Genomic DNA, 15,382 nt, shown 5'->3' with positions numbered 1-15,382 from the left:
CGGAAAGCCCCTCTCTCCATCCGAACCCGAGTGTATCCGGTATCCCCGGGTTACATGAAATGTAAGCTCCCCCCAAGGAAAGGGGGACCGGATGTAGCGGTGTTCTCCAAAATAATGTGAAATCGATGGATCGATGATTGGAAACTGAAATGTGACCGAACACAAACTGTCAGGGTTAGTCGCAGTAATAATAGTAACATTATTTGGATAAGTGGCACAAAGGGCTTTACGTCATAATAATAAAAAAAAAGAAACATAAAAAGCGACATAACAGGAAAGGACTATAACGTTGTTAGGGTGAATTATACAGACACTCTTGCTGTCCTTCCCTACTCAGGGGTACCTAGAAATTTGTATGTAAAATTCTGGCCCCCTTGACAAAATGTCAGTATTGGCCCCATCTGCCCAATATTACATACAATTTTACGTGTTCAAAGGCCCCTGTGAAGTGAGGGGCCCCCTGACTCTGCTACGGTATCCGCGTCCCTGCTAATAATCTAAAAGATTTATAAGTTAACACTGCTAGTAGCATCCCACCTAATCTGTTGGGCTGAGACGGTTGACGGTAAATGCCCCTGGGTTTCGGTACCTGCCGTGACAGCGTGGTCGTGTTCATGCAGGTTGTCGGCTTCTCTGGGTTTTTGCTGCCTTATGAGTATCTGGGGGTTGAACGAACTCCTGTAAGTGATGCAGCATAGTCACCACGGTAACACTTCTCCACATTTTTTTCCCCAACAGCAGTATCAGTCGCAGATTCTGTCATCACTCCTCGTGGTAACTCAAAAACTTTTTCATCCCGTTTCCCCCGCCCCCCCAAAATGCTAATTGATAATAATTTAATGTGCCGGTTGTTGTTGAGGATGGTGTGCTTGTGCTTCCATTCCGATAGAATGGAATGTCTACGTCGTCCGTGATGTCGGCAGGGGCGGGGGGGGCTTTGATGTTGGTGGGTTTCCTTTTATATGTTGGTGTGTGAAAACCCCCAGCTGACGTCTTGGCAGCTTAGATGCATCAGTGTCGGTTTTCACAGCCAACCCACTTGCCCCAAATCAGCTCCAAAACAAAACCACACCCATCAGGTTTTGGAATGAAAAGCCACCTGTCTTGCCTTGCTAAGGTCATTTGCATGGTATTTGTGTAAGGGGTCCGCAGTCCTGTCGCTCTGAGACCCGGAGAAAGTCTGCAGTGAGTAAAATATCTCCAGGTCCATTGGAGAGTGCTGGCTATTATAGGTCAGCCATGCGCTTGTGTGTGAAGCTCTCGTCCTTCACGGGCTTGGTCGTGTTTGTGTCTGGCTCTCTGGGCCTGTGCGGGCGTTTTGCACACTAATTGCAGGGCTGTACTCTGCAGAACACGCCGGTGGGGTACGCTTGTGAAATCGCCCTTCACTTAACGGGGTGGAACTGCACCAGCCCTCCCAAATTGGTACCTTTTTTCTTCCCTGGGCACCATTATCTTTGGGGTAGTCTGGCCTCCCCCCACACGCAGCAGAGCTCTTCTGTGCTTTGCCTGGGTCGTGACTCAGGGTATAATGAACTTTAGCCCAGAGCGGCTCAGGAGTTTGACATGCCGACGATGGCCAATGCTGCCGTTTGACATACATCTGCAAATTAAAACGTGCCTCACTAGTGAGGGGCAAGGAAGAGTGACTATTGTCCTCATCTGTTTCCATAGAAATGCATAGATTTTTTTTTTTTAAGCCCCAATACTAATAGTAAATTTAATAAAAACATCCCAGTCTGTTTTTACATTCCTGTAGCACTTCAGTGTCTTCTAAGAGGAGCAAATGTTACGGCGGACGGCAGAGAAATCGGAAAATCGCTGGTCAGGCCGCTGAAGCGTGTTTAGCCATAGAGGTGTATATCTACAGTAGATACATCTTAAAACCACAGTGCAGGTGTTGCTCAGGCTATCCTGTGCTATGCCAAACTGAAATTCAAGTGTTGTGACATGTTTACAAATTAATATCAGGGTTCCAGGAATACTAATGTTTGTAGTGACCAGTGATCTCACTTTCAGATGTGGATATGGCCTTTATACTTCCACATTCTGTTGCCACATACTGAGTTTTTCTGTTTCTTGCCTGGGCTTAAAGTTTTCATGGTTTCAAAACACTTATCATGGGGAAGCCCCTTGTTGTAATTTCAAAGGGTGTTTTTATTTTTTTGCAAGAATATTGACGTGTCGTCGCCCTCTCACATCTCTTTCCCCACCTTGCACTCTTCCCGTCCACAGGTTGCAGGGGAACAGAAATATCACCCAGAATGCTTCACGTGTCTGAACTGCCGGGCCTTCATTGGGGACGGGGACACCTATGCCCTGGTGGAACGCTCCAAACTCTATTGGTGAGCACAGGCAGGACCATGTGCAGGGGACCGGGAGCGGTGCTGAGAGGAACACCCTGCAAACTCCTCCATGAAAGCCAGCCCTGTAGAGCCCGTCTGCCAGTCCCTCCCGAGGATGAGGCTGAACCTGGAGAGGCTGAATAGAAAGCAGGTTCCCTGGAAGTAAAGCCCACATAGGATGGGATGCGAGCTGAAACAGAACCCTTATTGTCTCATTCTCCCAGAGAGGAAGTGCATTAGCGGATAGTCCCGCAGATAACAATCCTGCCGCGTCTGTTCTGTCACACCATGCGCTTGTGGTTGTGGGGGTGGATCTTTTTTTTTTCCCCACAAAATAGTCAATGAGTGAGGATGATGAAGCTCGTCTGCTGCTCGTTTTTAACCATCCTTTTCGCATCTATTTCAGTTTATATCTTGCTGAAATCTTTATGAAGAATCATGAAGAAAAAAACGCTAAATCCATAATCTGTCGTCTTTTCCAGACGTCCATTGTCGGAAGTATTAACATTTTTCAAATTAGGCTAAATCGGTAAAAAAGTAAACCATGTCACCTTATTTTACCTGCATCGGGGGCGTGTAGTACCGCTCTCACCCGAAGATCGTTATTCACATTCTAAATAGCCGCATTAGCGCGTATTCAAATCGCATTCGCATGGTAATTTGATGAACAACGCGGTGGTCAAACGCGATCCAGATACAGTGCCGTAAAGGGGGGGGGGGGGGTGTGGCCAGGTGTGAATGGCTCGCTCATACACATGAGAGCTCCTACATATTCAATGGCAGGAGGCCAGAAATTGTGACATGAGTTAGCTTTCTCTTATCCAACTGAATATTGCAAGTATGCCATTTAGTCATGTTGATGTACCCAAGACTTTGGTGAACAGATATCTGGGATCAAAACAAACTGCCACCATTGCTTACTATGTACTTTTATAATGTTTCTGCAAGTGTTCTATACTTTTGATGTCGAATTACAAACTTAACTAAAGTTAAATCTGACTTATTTACAATATACATTAAAATTAAGATTGTAATGCCAAAACTAATATATAAGAAATAATTTATTTGCCATGAATTAAGTTTATGATATTGAATGAAATGTGTGACCAGTCAGTGAAAGTGTGCTCCCAACCCCTAGACCCCAGAGGGTTAACTGTGGAAATGATCCTCTCCCCCCAGCGGGCACTGCTACTACCAGACCATCGTGACCCCTGTGACCTTGCCAGACTCCCCCTGCTCTAAGATCCCCCACACGGTCACCCTGGTGTCCATTCCGGCCTCCACTGATGGCAAGCGAGGATTCTCCGTCTCCATCGACCAGGGCTGCAGCGCCAACGGCTTCGGCCACAACGGCGTCCCGGCGGAGCACGGCCACACGGTCCGAGTGTCGGAGTGAGTGCACGGGGTCTCCGGGGAGCCGGGAGGAGGGGCCACATCCATTAAAGCTCTCGCTTTACTATCGGACAGAACAGCCGACATCTGCTAAGGGACCCAGTTTCCGACACAGGCTCATTCCATGTAACCATTCATTCAGTAGTTAAATACTCCATGACGGTGACTCTTCATATTGAACTGGTTGGTTCAAAATAAGTCCTGGTCTGGATTTTTACTTTCTGGACCTGAAATGTCTGCCTCTACTAACAGGTACAATCAGCTAAGCGCACTGACCGGAGGAAAGTGTGAGAACCGACCCGATTCAGCTTATCACGTCCTGAAATGTCACGTTTTAAATATTTTTTTTGTCATGAAAATAAAGGACATTTCTTGCTCTGTTTGCCAAACTATGCTTTGCTGTTAGCCTCCCATGCATATTTTTTTAAGGAAAAGACAACAAAGTTAAAATTTTGACGGTTTAACCAAAAATGTAAGTTCACCCTCAGTTTATTCTGAGAAACCCCCCAAACTCAGTACCAAAACAATGTTTGGGATCAATGACTGAAAAAAAAGTGAGGTCCCCTATCATCAGGTGAAGGGGGTATCCCAATAGCCGTTTGATATAAAACTGTGGAAATTATCCTCTTCCTTTGCTGGTTCGAATCCCCAAACAGCAAAGTACCACTGAGGCATCCTGAGCAAGGTACCGTCCCCAAGCACTGCTCCCCGGGTGCTGAATTAGCGGCCCCCTGCTATGTCACAGTGTCACACATGGGTTAAATGCTGAGGACACATTTTGTTGTCGTGCACTGTGTGATGTGGTGTGTCACCAATGACAACTAACCACTTCCACTTCACTTAAAAACATTCCAACTTATTAAATTTAATTCTTAACAATTGTTCCCTGCCAGTACGTTTTAGTAAAGAAAGAAATTGGTGGGTGACCATGAGTTTGCTGTGTTTACTGCACAATGATTATCCACCAAGCTGTCATGGACACATCAGTCTGCTGGGCCCAGGAACCAGGAACAGGCACAACAGCAACCGCTGTCTGCTCTGCCATCTCACGCTGACCCATGTCTCTGCACAGGGTGGACTCCGAGTGCATTAGCCCAGATGTAAAGAACTCCATACACGTAGGGGATCGGATCCTGGAGATCAACGGGACCCCCATCCGGAACGTTCCGCTGGATGAGGTAAGGAGAGCGGCATTTTGAACACGCTCCGCCAATGGGCTGTGGACCGGATAGCATGTGACCCACCCCATCTGTTTCCAACCCAGATCGACCAGCTCATCCAGGAAACCAGCCGTCTGCTGCAGCTGACCATCGAACATGACCCCCACGACCAGGGGGGCTCCAGGGACCTGCTGGACAGCCCCAGCCCCCTTTCGGAAGTGTGCAGCCCTGTGGGGCCGATTACGCACCCCCCCAACTCGGATATCCACAGCCTGCGTACCAGAGTCATTACGTGAGTATGCTGCTGGGGGGGCACGAGATGAACTCGTAAGTGGGTGGGGGTAGAGGAGCAGATGGGTGGGGGGGGGGGGCACTGTAACCTAAGCTACTCCCATTAAGCGTCTGTATTAATGGAGGAAAACTGTTGTTCTGGGAGGACAAGTCGCCGAGTATGTGGCTAGTGCTGAAAGTCTCCCTCCCCCCCGCCCACCCGCCCCCCCGCCCAGGCGTAGTTACAGCATCGACAAGTCACCGTGCTCCAGCAACACGGCCTCGCCGCTGTCGCAGCGGAAGGACATCGGCCGCTCCGAATCGCTGCGCGTCGTGTCCAACCGGACGCACCGCATCTTCCGCCCGTCTGACCTCATCCACGGCGAAGTGCTGGGCAAGGGGTGCTTCGGACAGGCCATCAAGGTACCGCCGCGCCTCCGCCCACCTTTCTCCGGCCTTCCCCTTGCGTTTTCATGCAGCGGCGTAATTACCACACCTGCCAGAACTAATTATTACTGAACGCTAGGGGGCGCTCGTGTTTGGCAATAACAGAGACGGTTATTCTGTGTTCCCGACAGCAGGGTGCAGCACTCAGACATTTCAGATGGTTAAAAAAACTAAAAAAAAAAAAGTGGATAGTGAGAGTAGGATGAGAGCAGCAGTTCTGTATATTAGCATATGATGTTGAATATACAAATAATATACAAACCAAATGTATCTCTCAAAATACATTTATTTTCCAAAATATTTGTATACGGTTCTCCTTGAATACATGGCCAGAGAGAGTTGTCAGCTTGCTAATCTTACAGCAATGGCAGTAACACCAGAAAGCCGTCAGCACACAGACAAACCTGTTTGATTCTTGTTTGCAAATTTCAGTCGTTCTGAATATTAAAAAAAAATTCAAAAAATTCTGGTTTCAACAAACTTCCTCTTTTTTTCGATTTCGAACATGGTGAGACATTCTTGCTGAGACGAGCAGGACAGGGTTAGAGTTCTGTGAGCGTCTGTTTTTGCCATTATAAACGTCGCTGGGCGGATGGAGTTCAGGGGAACAGGAAAGGGTGCAACACATTCCTTTGTCCATGTTAGAAAAGAGCAGGTATAACCAGGCGGCCCTCGATGACATCACTATTATGCGCCCCCACACAGGTGACACACCGGGAGACAGGGGAGGTGATGGTGATGAAGGAGCTCATCCGCTTTGATGATGATACTCAGAGAACCTTCCTCAAGGAGGTAAGCAGGATGCTGGAGGTCACAAGTCGGAGGGTGGAGGGGTCAGAGGTCAGAGGGTGGGTGCACCACACCGTGTGACGTGGGTCATCGAGGCCTGTTTTGAACGACCATGTTGCAGGAAGAGTTTCATCACACAGATAAGGGGCCAAGTTTTGTGGGACATTCGCGTGCAAAATGAAGGCCACATTTAGAAAGTCGAGTGACGAGCGGTACAAGATAAAATAAACCACAGGAAAGAAGAACTGACGTTTTTCTCTATGCTGCCTCCAGTCTTTGCAAACGAGAAATAGGTTCTGGGAAGGCAGAGCCGCCGCCCAGACGTCCGTGTTTTCAATTTGAGGTTTTCGCGAGGCTGCTTTGTCGTGCACCATGCGGATGCCCACAAGGCCTGGCCCAGTCAGCTGTGACATAGCATCACCTCCGGAGCCTGCAGCCAGGAGCTCGCCTGCTGGGGACAGAGCAAAGGCAACAGGGGGTTAATTGGCGCTGTACCCATGGCAACGGCAGGCGTCATACAGGCGTGTGTCACCTCCAGCTAGCGGCGTGAGGGGGCTGCTCAGCCACAGACTGTGTGTGAGTTGTAGTTTAAACCCCCACCACAGTGTCACACTCACAAAATGACCACAAGTAGCAGTGCAGTGAAACAAGTAGTGTTTCTCAGTACCCAGAATGCAAAGATCGTACATGTGATCTCGGCAACTCGCTAACTCGCCTCCCAGGAACGAACTTGGGGTGCAATGAATCATGGGATTGGTCTCGTTTGGTGAGGGATGCAACCGACGCATACTTGATATCTGACTGTGTGAGCTCTCCACCAGGTGAAAGTGATGCGCTGCCTCGACCATCCCAATGTGCTGAAGTTCATTGGAGTCCTGTACAAGGACAAGCGGCTCAACTTCATTGCGGAGTACATCAAAGGCGGCACCCTGAGAGACATCATCAAGAAGATGGTGAGCGCGCACTTCCGTGTCTGCGTGTGCTCGTGCATGCGAGTGAGCGTGCAGTTCAGCAGAAAGTGTAATTCCCAAAGTGAACAGGCTCATGCATTGAGAAATGCCCCCTTTTTGTCTGTAAACAGGACAACCAGTACCCATGGAACCAGCGAGTGGGCTTCGCCAGGGACATCGCAGCAGGCATGGTAAGTTCCCTGCATCTCACTGCCCCCTTGTGGCCGTCAGTAGGTCACACATACCAAGCTGCAGAATACACTATATGGACAAAAGCACTGGGACACACCTCTTAATCACTGAATTCAGGTGTTTCATTCAGACCCATTGCCACAGGTGTATAAAATCAAGCACTCAGTCATTCAGTCAGGGATACAAGCATTTGTGAAAGAATGAGTCATTCTGAAGTCATTCCGTGAATTTGAGCGTGGTGCTGTCATAGGATGCCACCTCTGCAATAAGCCAGTTTGTGAAATCTCTTCCCTACTAGATATTCCACGGTCAACTGTAAGTGGATTTATTGCAAAGTGAAGCATTTAGGAACAGCAGAAACACGCTTTTCTGTCTGGCAGTCTGATGGATGAGTCTGGGTTTGGCGGATGTCAGGAGAACGTTACCTGCCTGACTGCACTGTGCCAACTGTACGATTTGGTTGGGGAGGGATAATGGTATGGGACCTCAGTTCCAGTAAAGGAAACTTTTGATGCTTCAGCATACGAAGTCATTTTGGACAATTCTGTACTTCTTTGTGGGAGCGGTTTGGCGAAGGCCCCTCTGTTCCAGCATGACTGTGCCCCAGTGCACAGATCCAGGTCCATAAAGACATGGTTGGGAGAGTTTGGTGTGGAAGAACTTGACTGGCCCACAGAGCCCTGACCTCAACCCCATCGAACACCTTCGGGATGAATTACAGTGGAGATTGCGAGCCAGGCCTTCACATCCAACATCAGTGCCTGACCTCACAAATGCTCTTCTGGATAAACCAACACACTCCAAAATCCTGTGGACAGCCTCCCCAGAAGAGTGGCAGCTGTTATAGCTGCAAAGGGGGAACCAACTCCATACTGATGCCTATAGATTTTGAATAGGATGTCATAAAAGTTCCTGTAGGTGTAATGGCCAGGTGTCCCAATACGTTTTTCCATGTAGTGTATGAAAGAAGATATCTCGTGTGAAAATGAATGAGATTTGTTAAGAGTTTGTTGTATAGTTATAGTTATTAGTATATGGTAGGTTCACCCAGATTACTCAACACACCAAGGGTTAAATGGCCAGCTGAACCAGAACATCTTCAACATTCTTCTTAAGGGTTTGTCTTGACTGTATCTGTGATTTTGTTTCTGTCTTTCAGACGTACCTGCATTCCATGAATATCATTCACCGGGATCTGAATTCCCACAACTGTCTCGTCAGAGAGGCAAGTGTTTAGATGCAGTGAAATTTTCTTTTGCTTTTTTCTGATGGGGGTTAAGCCGACACGCCCGTCTGACATGCTGACAGACAAACCCCCTTTTTGTTATGATACGCTTCAGCTTTCAGTAGTTCTGATTCCAACCCCTGGTCTCACACATCACCAGTTCTGGTTAACTGGTGATCCCATGTTTTAATGCATGAGACTCCAGGTGTAAGATGGCTTAGCCTTGGTGGGTGTGTTTTAAGGTCTAAACCTTTCTTATTTTTGGGGCTCCTGATATTAGGGTTCGGGTTACACGCTTTGTGAGTGGGTCAGGTGTGGCTGTGACGTTCATGACCCCATGTCTCCTGCCTCTGTCCACAGAACAACAGTGTGGTGGTAGCTGACTTCGGACTTGCCCGACTCATGGTGGAGGACAAAAACCCGGACAGGCTGTCCACGGGCAAAATCCAGGGCCTGAAGAAGCCAGACCGGCGGAAGCGTTACACTGTTGTGGGGAACCCCTACTGGATGGCCCCTGAGATGATCCAGGGTGAGAGCTCCTGCTCTTGATGAATCTCCTGTACCTCCAAAGGGAAATGAGTTTCACAACGATTCCAAACCATCTTGGTCAGCTAGGATTGATGACCAATTAATTCTGAATCAACAACAATAGAACCAATGACTTGGGTAGATTACAGCTAATAGACCAAAAGTGTTCATAATGTTCCTTCTAATTTAACCTTGTCTTTTTGCACCTGCCACCCACAGGAAAGAGCTACGATGAGAAGGTGGACATCTTTTCCTTTGGTATCATGCTCTGTGAGGTAAGAACTCAAGGCTAAAGCTATGGAATTATCTTGGGCTGGGCGTTAAGGTTTTAAAATGGCTCCAGCTGCTGGCTTTAATAGCGAGTACCAAGATGGCGACCGTAAAAGGCAGTTTCCAAGGGTTTGTCTGCATGGCACTGTAAAATCTGAAAATACCACAGTGGTTTTAAGAAGCAGGTCATTACAGACCAATTTTTGAGGGAGGCTCTCCTCATGTGGTTAGTGCTCACCAGGAAGTTGAACGCAGTCTCCCAATAGCCTTGCCGCTTCTTTGCTTGTCTGACGTTGGCCCATGTCTACCCTCTCCCTGGAAGATCATCGGCAGGGTGAATGCAGACCCAGACTACCTGCCCCGGGGCATGGACTTCGGGCTCAATGTCAAGGGCTTCCTGGAGCACTACTACCCTGCAGATTGCCCCTCGTCGTTCTTCCCCCTGGCCGTCATGTGCTGCGACCTTGATGCCGAGAAGCGGTAAGAACCAGCTCGCCAGCGGCTTCAAAGAATATGACCTGGTAACCACAAGGTCATTGGGTCAACCAGAAATGCTTCAAGAAATAGCCTTACAGTAGCTAAATTTGTAAACAGCCATACAAAAATAACTGGTAGAGACCCATGGTCTTCGAACACAAAACACATAGAGAGATCCCAGTCTCTCTGTAAGCAGCTGCTTAATGAATCTTTGCTGTGGGACTCTTGGGCATGCTAAAGAGCTAATGGTATTGATCGGCACGGCTGTGGATAGCTGGGAGAGATGTGCGGGGGGTATAACAGAGCGGCTGTTCATCCTGCAGACCTGCATTTGCCAAGTTGGAGGAATGGCTGGAAAACCTAAAGATGCACCTGGATATCCGACTGCCACTCACCTCTGAGCTGGACCAAGTACACCGCAAATTCTGGCAGGACCACCCCAGCTCGGACAACGGGCTACACACGCACCCAGAGCAGCCCGAGTAGGGCGTCCTCCGGGGGGGACGGGGCTGGAGGTGACGGGTCTCTGCTAGTCCCCAAGGACGTAGATTGAGAGGTTTTAGAGGGGCTTGAGCCCCATCACACATAGCAGTGCTGACTGGTGCCATGGCAGTCACTGAGGGCATATAGATAACTAATGTTGGCATGATGTCCACAAGGGGGTGCTGTGGCAATCACTGTCGGGGCAGTTTTGCTGGGATGCTGCCCAGAATGCTTCAAGTTGTTCTTTCAAATCCCACTCAAGCCATTGTCGTGGTTTTGGGCCAGTCCTAGACCTTGGAACGTCATTCTCGTCCCAGCTTCTGTGTGATGAGCACCGTGATAGTGTATGTTGCGAATCTATCTCACGATCTTGATGGCCAGTTTGTGCTGTTGCACGTCTCGGGTTTGTGTTTTAGCCCACAAATGCTACTTGTTCAGCTTTGGCCTGTTCTGCTGTATTCCCGTGCTGTGTGCTTATGGGTGACGTCTCTTGGTGTCATTTAATACCTTTTGCAATTTTTTTTTTTTCCATTTGGAAAACAGGCAGGAAGTCAGGACTTTAAATGACATGGCCGTTTCTGTGGTAACGCAGGATGCAATTCTTTTTGGATGGCATCTGACAGAAGGGAACAGATGACCTTGGTGTCTCACTTCTGCCCCCTTGTGTTCCTTCAGCAGTGGTGCCACCAAATGTGTCAGACTAGCTGAGGAAGCTAACACACATTTGTCAGACGTTCCATTTGTCTGCAGATCTCCTGACTGTCACCTCAGCTCATCTGTAACAGTGTCCCTATGGAGTTCTGGTCATCTGCTCACACATCATCCGTGTATATAGCTAATGGAATCGAGTAATGTAAATGTTTTAAATATTGTATATGTACAGAAATATTTTGTATATCGATGCTACATTGCCATATTTTTATTAAGAGACATGATGAGAATTTCAAAAGGAAAAAAAAAAACAGGCAAAAGCCAAATTGGAGCAAGTTCTTCGTAAGAGCAGGCCCAGGTAGTACTGATGTCACTTCCTGTTGGTGCTGTCACAGTCTGCGTAGTGACGGAGGATATCTCCCCTCATCCCAGGCTTCCCCACACGCACACCATTGCACTTCGACCCCCATGTTCTTTCCCTTGCAGCCCACAGCGCTGCTTGCGGTGTCTCGTGCCATGATGCCGTTTTGTGGGGAACGATCCAGCGGACCGGCAGACGGGAAGGGTGTGGTGTTAGGTCGCTTACTTCAGCCTGGCCGCTGGCTCTCCCACTGTGAGCTGTGGACTTGTCCGGGGAAGGGAGGCCTTCTGTGCTGCATATGTGGCTAATCAGGTTTCTAGATGTCGTCCATTGTAATCACCGAATTCGTAACGAAGCGTATATCGGTCACTCTGGGGTCGGCACTGAGAGCCTCTCATCAGCCCCACAGACCCACTTTTGCTGAGAAACAGGTGGCCTCCACAATTAAGAGTATTTTAGAAGCAGATCCCAACAGAAGCTGCAGCTTCTGAACACCGTGCATGTGTTAGCGCAGCGCTGTCACTGCTATTCCCTAGGGCATCGCGGAGGGCGCTTTGTGCAGGGGGAGGTCCCTCACAAGCTGCCTCACTGATGTCTGTGTCTCCCCACCTCCCACCAGCCCCACCCCTGTGTGGAGCTTCCTGTTTACACAAGCCCGCTGGCTGTAAATATGTTTGTAAATGTCAACGTACTGTACATAGCAAGCCCTCTCTGCATGGTTTAAAGAAAAAACACACACAAAAATAGGCTAGGTGTTAGTGCTTCTGTTTTCAAATGAGCTATTCCTGCAAGAGGAGAAAAAATAACAAGTAAACAGCGATATAAAAGCAAAAATTAGGACGGAAAAGTGTATCCAGACAGCGGAGATTGGCTGAGGAGGGGACAGGAAAAGCCACAGCAACCGTTTCTTTCAACCGAACCACTCAAAACCTTTTTGTGTATATATATTTTTTTTATCTGATTTTGTTTGCACTATAGTGTCCGCGAGGCTGGGCATCTCCTCCTCCTTTCTGTTTTGTTTATGGAAGATGAGAGTGCACCATTTTCTTTTGTAAATGAATGAAAGTCTGACGGAGCCTTCCCCATTTGGAGGGGGGGGGGGGTTTCCAGAGGTGGGGCAGCATCTCTACTCTGTGTGGCAAACGGAGAGGAACCAAGCTGGAGGTGGCAGGGTGTCCGTTCCACAAGCCAGTTCCCTTCTACAGCTTTGGGAGGCCGTGGTTCCTGGGACGTATCCAATAGTCATCAGATAACCGATGTCAGTCAACCTGACAAGGGACATTGCCTTCATAATGGCACGCAGATCTGTCTAAGTATGTCCTTATCCTAAGACCTCATTTTCTTATGGAATTCTGACATTACTGTAATCCAGATTTGAAGTGGTGTTAATATTGCTCTCATCTACTGTAGTATGCATTGCAACGTGACAGAACGTCAGTTTCCCCGTCACAAGCTTTATTACCAGCTTTGCTCTTCCAGACTAATTATGAACTACGGGACGCCCCCCAGGGAAGGTTTCATGGCGAACATCACATGTTCCCTACTCAGACACCCTAAATGGCCTAGAACATACTCCGATTCCTTAAATGGGTTCCTTTCCACTTTGCCATGGATCTGGAGTGAGCTGCAGTCCCTGTCCCCAAGCAGAAAGATCCTTTGAAGAAGATGCTCTGTGCTGGCGATGGCCGTGTCACTCTGCACCATGACTCCTACACTGTACATTTTACACATCTGGGGCCTGGTCCTCCATTGTGAAAGCACTTAATACAGCACGCAAAACAAACGCTCTTGCACAGGATGGTAAAGCAATTAAGTTACTGATGTTGCAGAACAGAATACTCCAACTGGAAAACAGTATCCCACTGTCCAAAACCTCTGTTTGTGATGCACTTAAGGAACGAACCTCTGGGTGAGTCGAGGTGTGCGAGAGCGTCAGCGTGTTCACGGCTATTTTGGTTCCATTCCATCACACCCAGAAGTGTGAATCTTTTTTTGGCATGTCTGTGAGTGCTGGGCTCCTCTTCACAAAGGATCATTACCTCTGAAAATTGACGTGCCTTTGTTTTAGCTAGCCTTGCCAAGGACTTGTGACACAAGTTTAAAATGATTTTGTATAAGTCAGAAGAGAATTTGTATCATTGCTCAATTTCCATCTGTTGTCTTTGTGTACCACGTTTGTCGGTTCCAAACATAATTCTTTTTTTTTTTTAACATTTGAGGTTTATGATTTTTGTTGTTAATGTTGTCATCCTTATTTATTGCCACTTTGTTTTAATTTTTACACAAGCTGTGAAAACATTTCTGCACTTTAATCAGGAGAGTGATTATTGAAAAATCAAGGAGATGACTGTACATCACGGCTGGAATAAAATCGCCACTCCTTAAATTAATCTCCTGTGTGATTATTATTTATCGCTGAATCCGGAAACTGTCCGCTGCTCAACATGTCGTGGTTTCCTTAATTTCACTTACCAACATACACAAATGTTTATGTACCTGTTTTGGCTGCCAATACGATGTATCCATATTTTGATCTTCAAAGCTCTTCCTCTGTACACGAAGGACAAAAACTTACGAGAGGCCAACACAGCTGTGTAGTAAAACGAAAAAAACGAGGCATTGTTTCAAAGGGCGTGTTGCTTTTCTTAAAAGCGGCTAATCTCTCATTTAGCCATAAGGCCAAACTCTGCAAAGCTCTACGCCGGTATCTTTGAACGCGCATTCCTTGCACTACAGGAAATTAACAGCTCGCAATGTATTAATAGTCAAAGGATAGATATATTTAGTATAAAATTACCGCAACCCTATACTGGATAAGCGGTCGGGGATATACATTGCGGCTACATTACTGAAAATTTCGAGCATATTTTCTCTCTGACGCAGCGCAAACACACCTGATTATCCGAATGACGGTTATATTACTTGTCAAACTGGGTGTGTTGCTGTTACGCATCTACACAAATATGAGGCGATCTCCGCATTCCTGTGTTATTGTTATGGTCCTAACACGTGTGCCCCTGCATACACCCCCGGGAACATACGCTCCGTGCGGCTTTCCGAGCGGACAGACTAATGACATTTTAAAGTATATTCGCTTCATTTCACCCAGTCGACGAGACCTGCGGAGACTTGGCGGCCGCAGTGATCCTATTCCGCAAGGTAAGCGGTTCGAGTCGCCCCAAGCAAACACCCCGCTGCACAAACTGGGAAATATACACCGCCTTGTCCAAAAGCGACAGCCGTGCAACGAAACTCAAATTATCCGCCATGGAATGTGATTCTGCGATCTGCGCTGTTAAGTTCGTCCATAGACAGCCATGGCGGTCACCCATGTGCTGTTGTTTTTGTGCCGTGCGACGTCACGCAGCTGCTGCATTTCAGAGGCTGTCCTGGCTGCGCGCAGCCCGTCTGCGCAGTCGTAGCCCGCAGTCGCAGACCCTTGATTCGCAGTCCGTAGTTGCAAAACATAGTAGGTCGCAGGCGCAGTTTGCAATCGAAGAACCTCGCAGTCCGCAGTCGCAGAGCACCGTAGGTCGCAGGCTCTGGCGTTTAATCCCCGTCTGGCGCGTCCGGCTCCCTGCAAACGCAGAGGAAATACGGCAGGCAAATAAACGGCAGCAAAGCAGCGGCGTTTCACCCCGTAAAGTAACTGGGAGACAGCAGCATGGATAATTTGTCAATCAACAGCAGGTTTCGGAGCTCCGTGGTAAATCACGGTAAGTACGTTGGTTTATTGTAAATTGTCGAAATTTCTGCAGTAGATTGCAACCATGCAGGTAAACGGGTTACAGCCGCGTTATACTGGTACGAAAAGGGAGCCTATAGTCCAGGTGCGTTTCGGT

At 48.0% G+C, this 15,382-nt stretch overlaps 1 protein-coding gene across 3 annotated transcripts in view; it reads left to right on the top strand.

Annotated features, from left to right (window-relative positions):
• The window catches only part of limk1a (LIM domain kinase 1a), a 28,664-nt gene extending 14,738 nt beyond the window's left edge, over positions 1–13,926 (top strand). For all 3 annotated transcript variants that reach the window (XM_023818024.2, XM_023818025.2, XM_023818026.2), the window contains 13 exons: positions 2,236–2,345; positions 3,525–3,737; positions 4,810–4,915; positions 5,002–5,189; positions 5,404–5,590; positions 6,320–6,406; positions 7,225–7,356; positions 7,485–7,544; positions 8,705–8,770; positions 9,131–9,299; positions 9,518–9,573; positions 9,891–10,048; positions 10,369–13,926. In XM_023818024.2, coding sequence (XP_023673792.1) covers positions 2,236–2,345; positions 3,525–3,737; positions 4,810–4,915; positions 5,002–5,189; positions 5,404–5,590; positions 6,320–6,406; positions 7,225–7,356; positions 7,485–7,544; positions 8,705–8,770; positions 9,131–9,299; positions 9,518–9,573; positions 9,891–10,048; positions 10,369–10,531 — 1,695 coding nt within the window. In that variant the 3' untranslated portion in view covers positions 10,532–13,926. The remainder of the gene's footprint in view (positions 1–2,235; positions 2,346–3,524; positions 3,738–4,809; positions 4,916–5,001; positions 5,190–5,403; positions 5,591–6,319; positions 6,407–7,224; positions 7,357–7,484; positions 7,545–8,704; positions 8,771–9,130; positions 9,300–9,517; positions 9,574–9,890; positions 10,049–10,368) is intronic.
• The last annotated feature ends 1,456 nt before the right edge of the window (positions 13,927–15,382 follow it).

The sequence above is a fragment of the Paramormyrops kingsleyae genome, chromosome 17 (genome assembly GCF_048594095.1).
Source record: "Paramormyrops kingsleyae isolate MSU_618 chromosome 17, PKINGS_0.4, whole genome shotgun sequence".
NCBI lineage: Eukaryota > Metazoa > Chordata > Actinopteri > Osteoglossiformes > Mormyridae > Paramormyrops > Paramormyrops kingsleyae.
The sequence above is the reverse complement of the archived record's forward strand: the minus strand, read 5'-3'. Positions and strand labels throughout refer to the sequence as shown.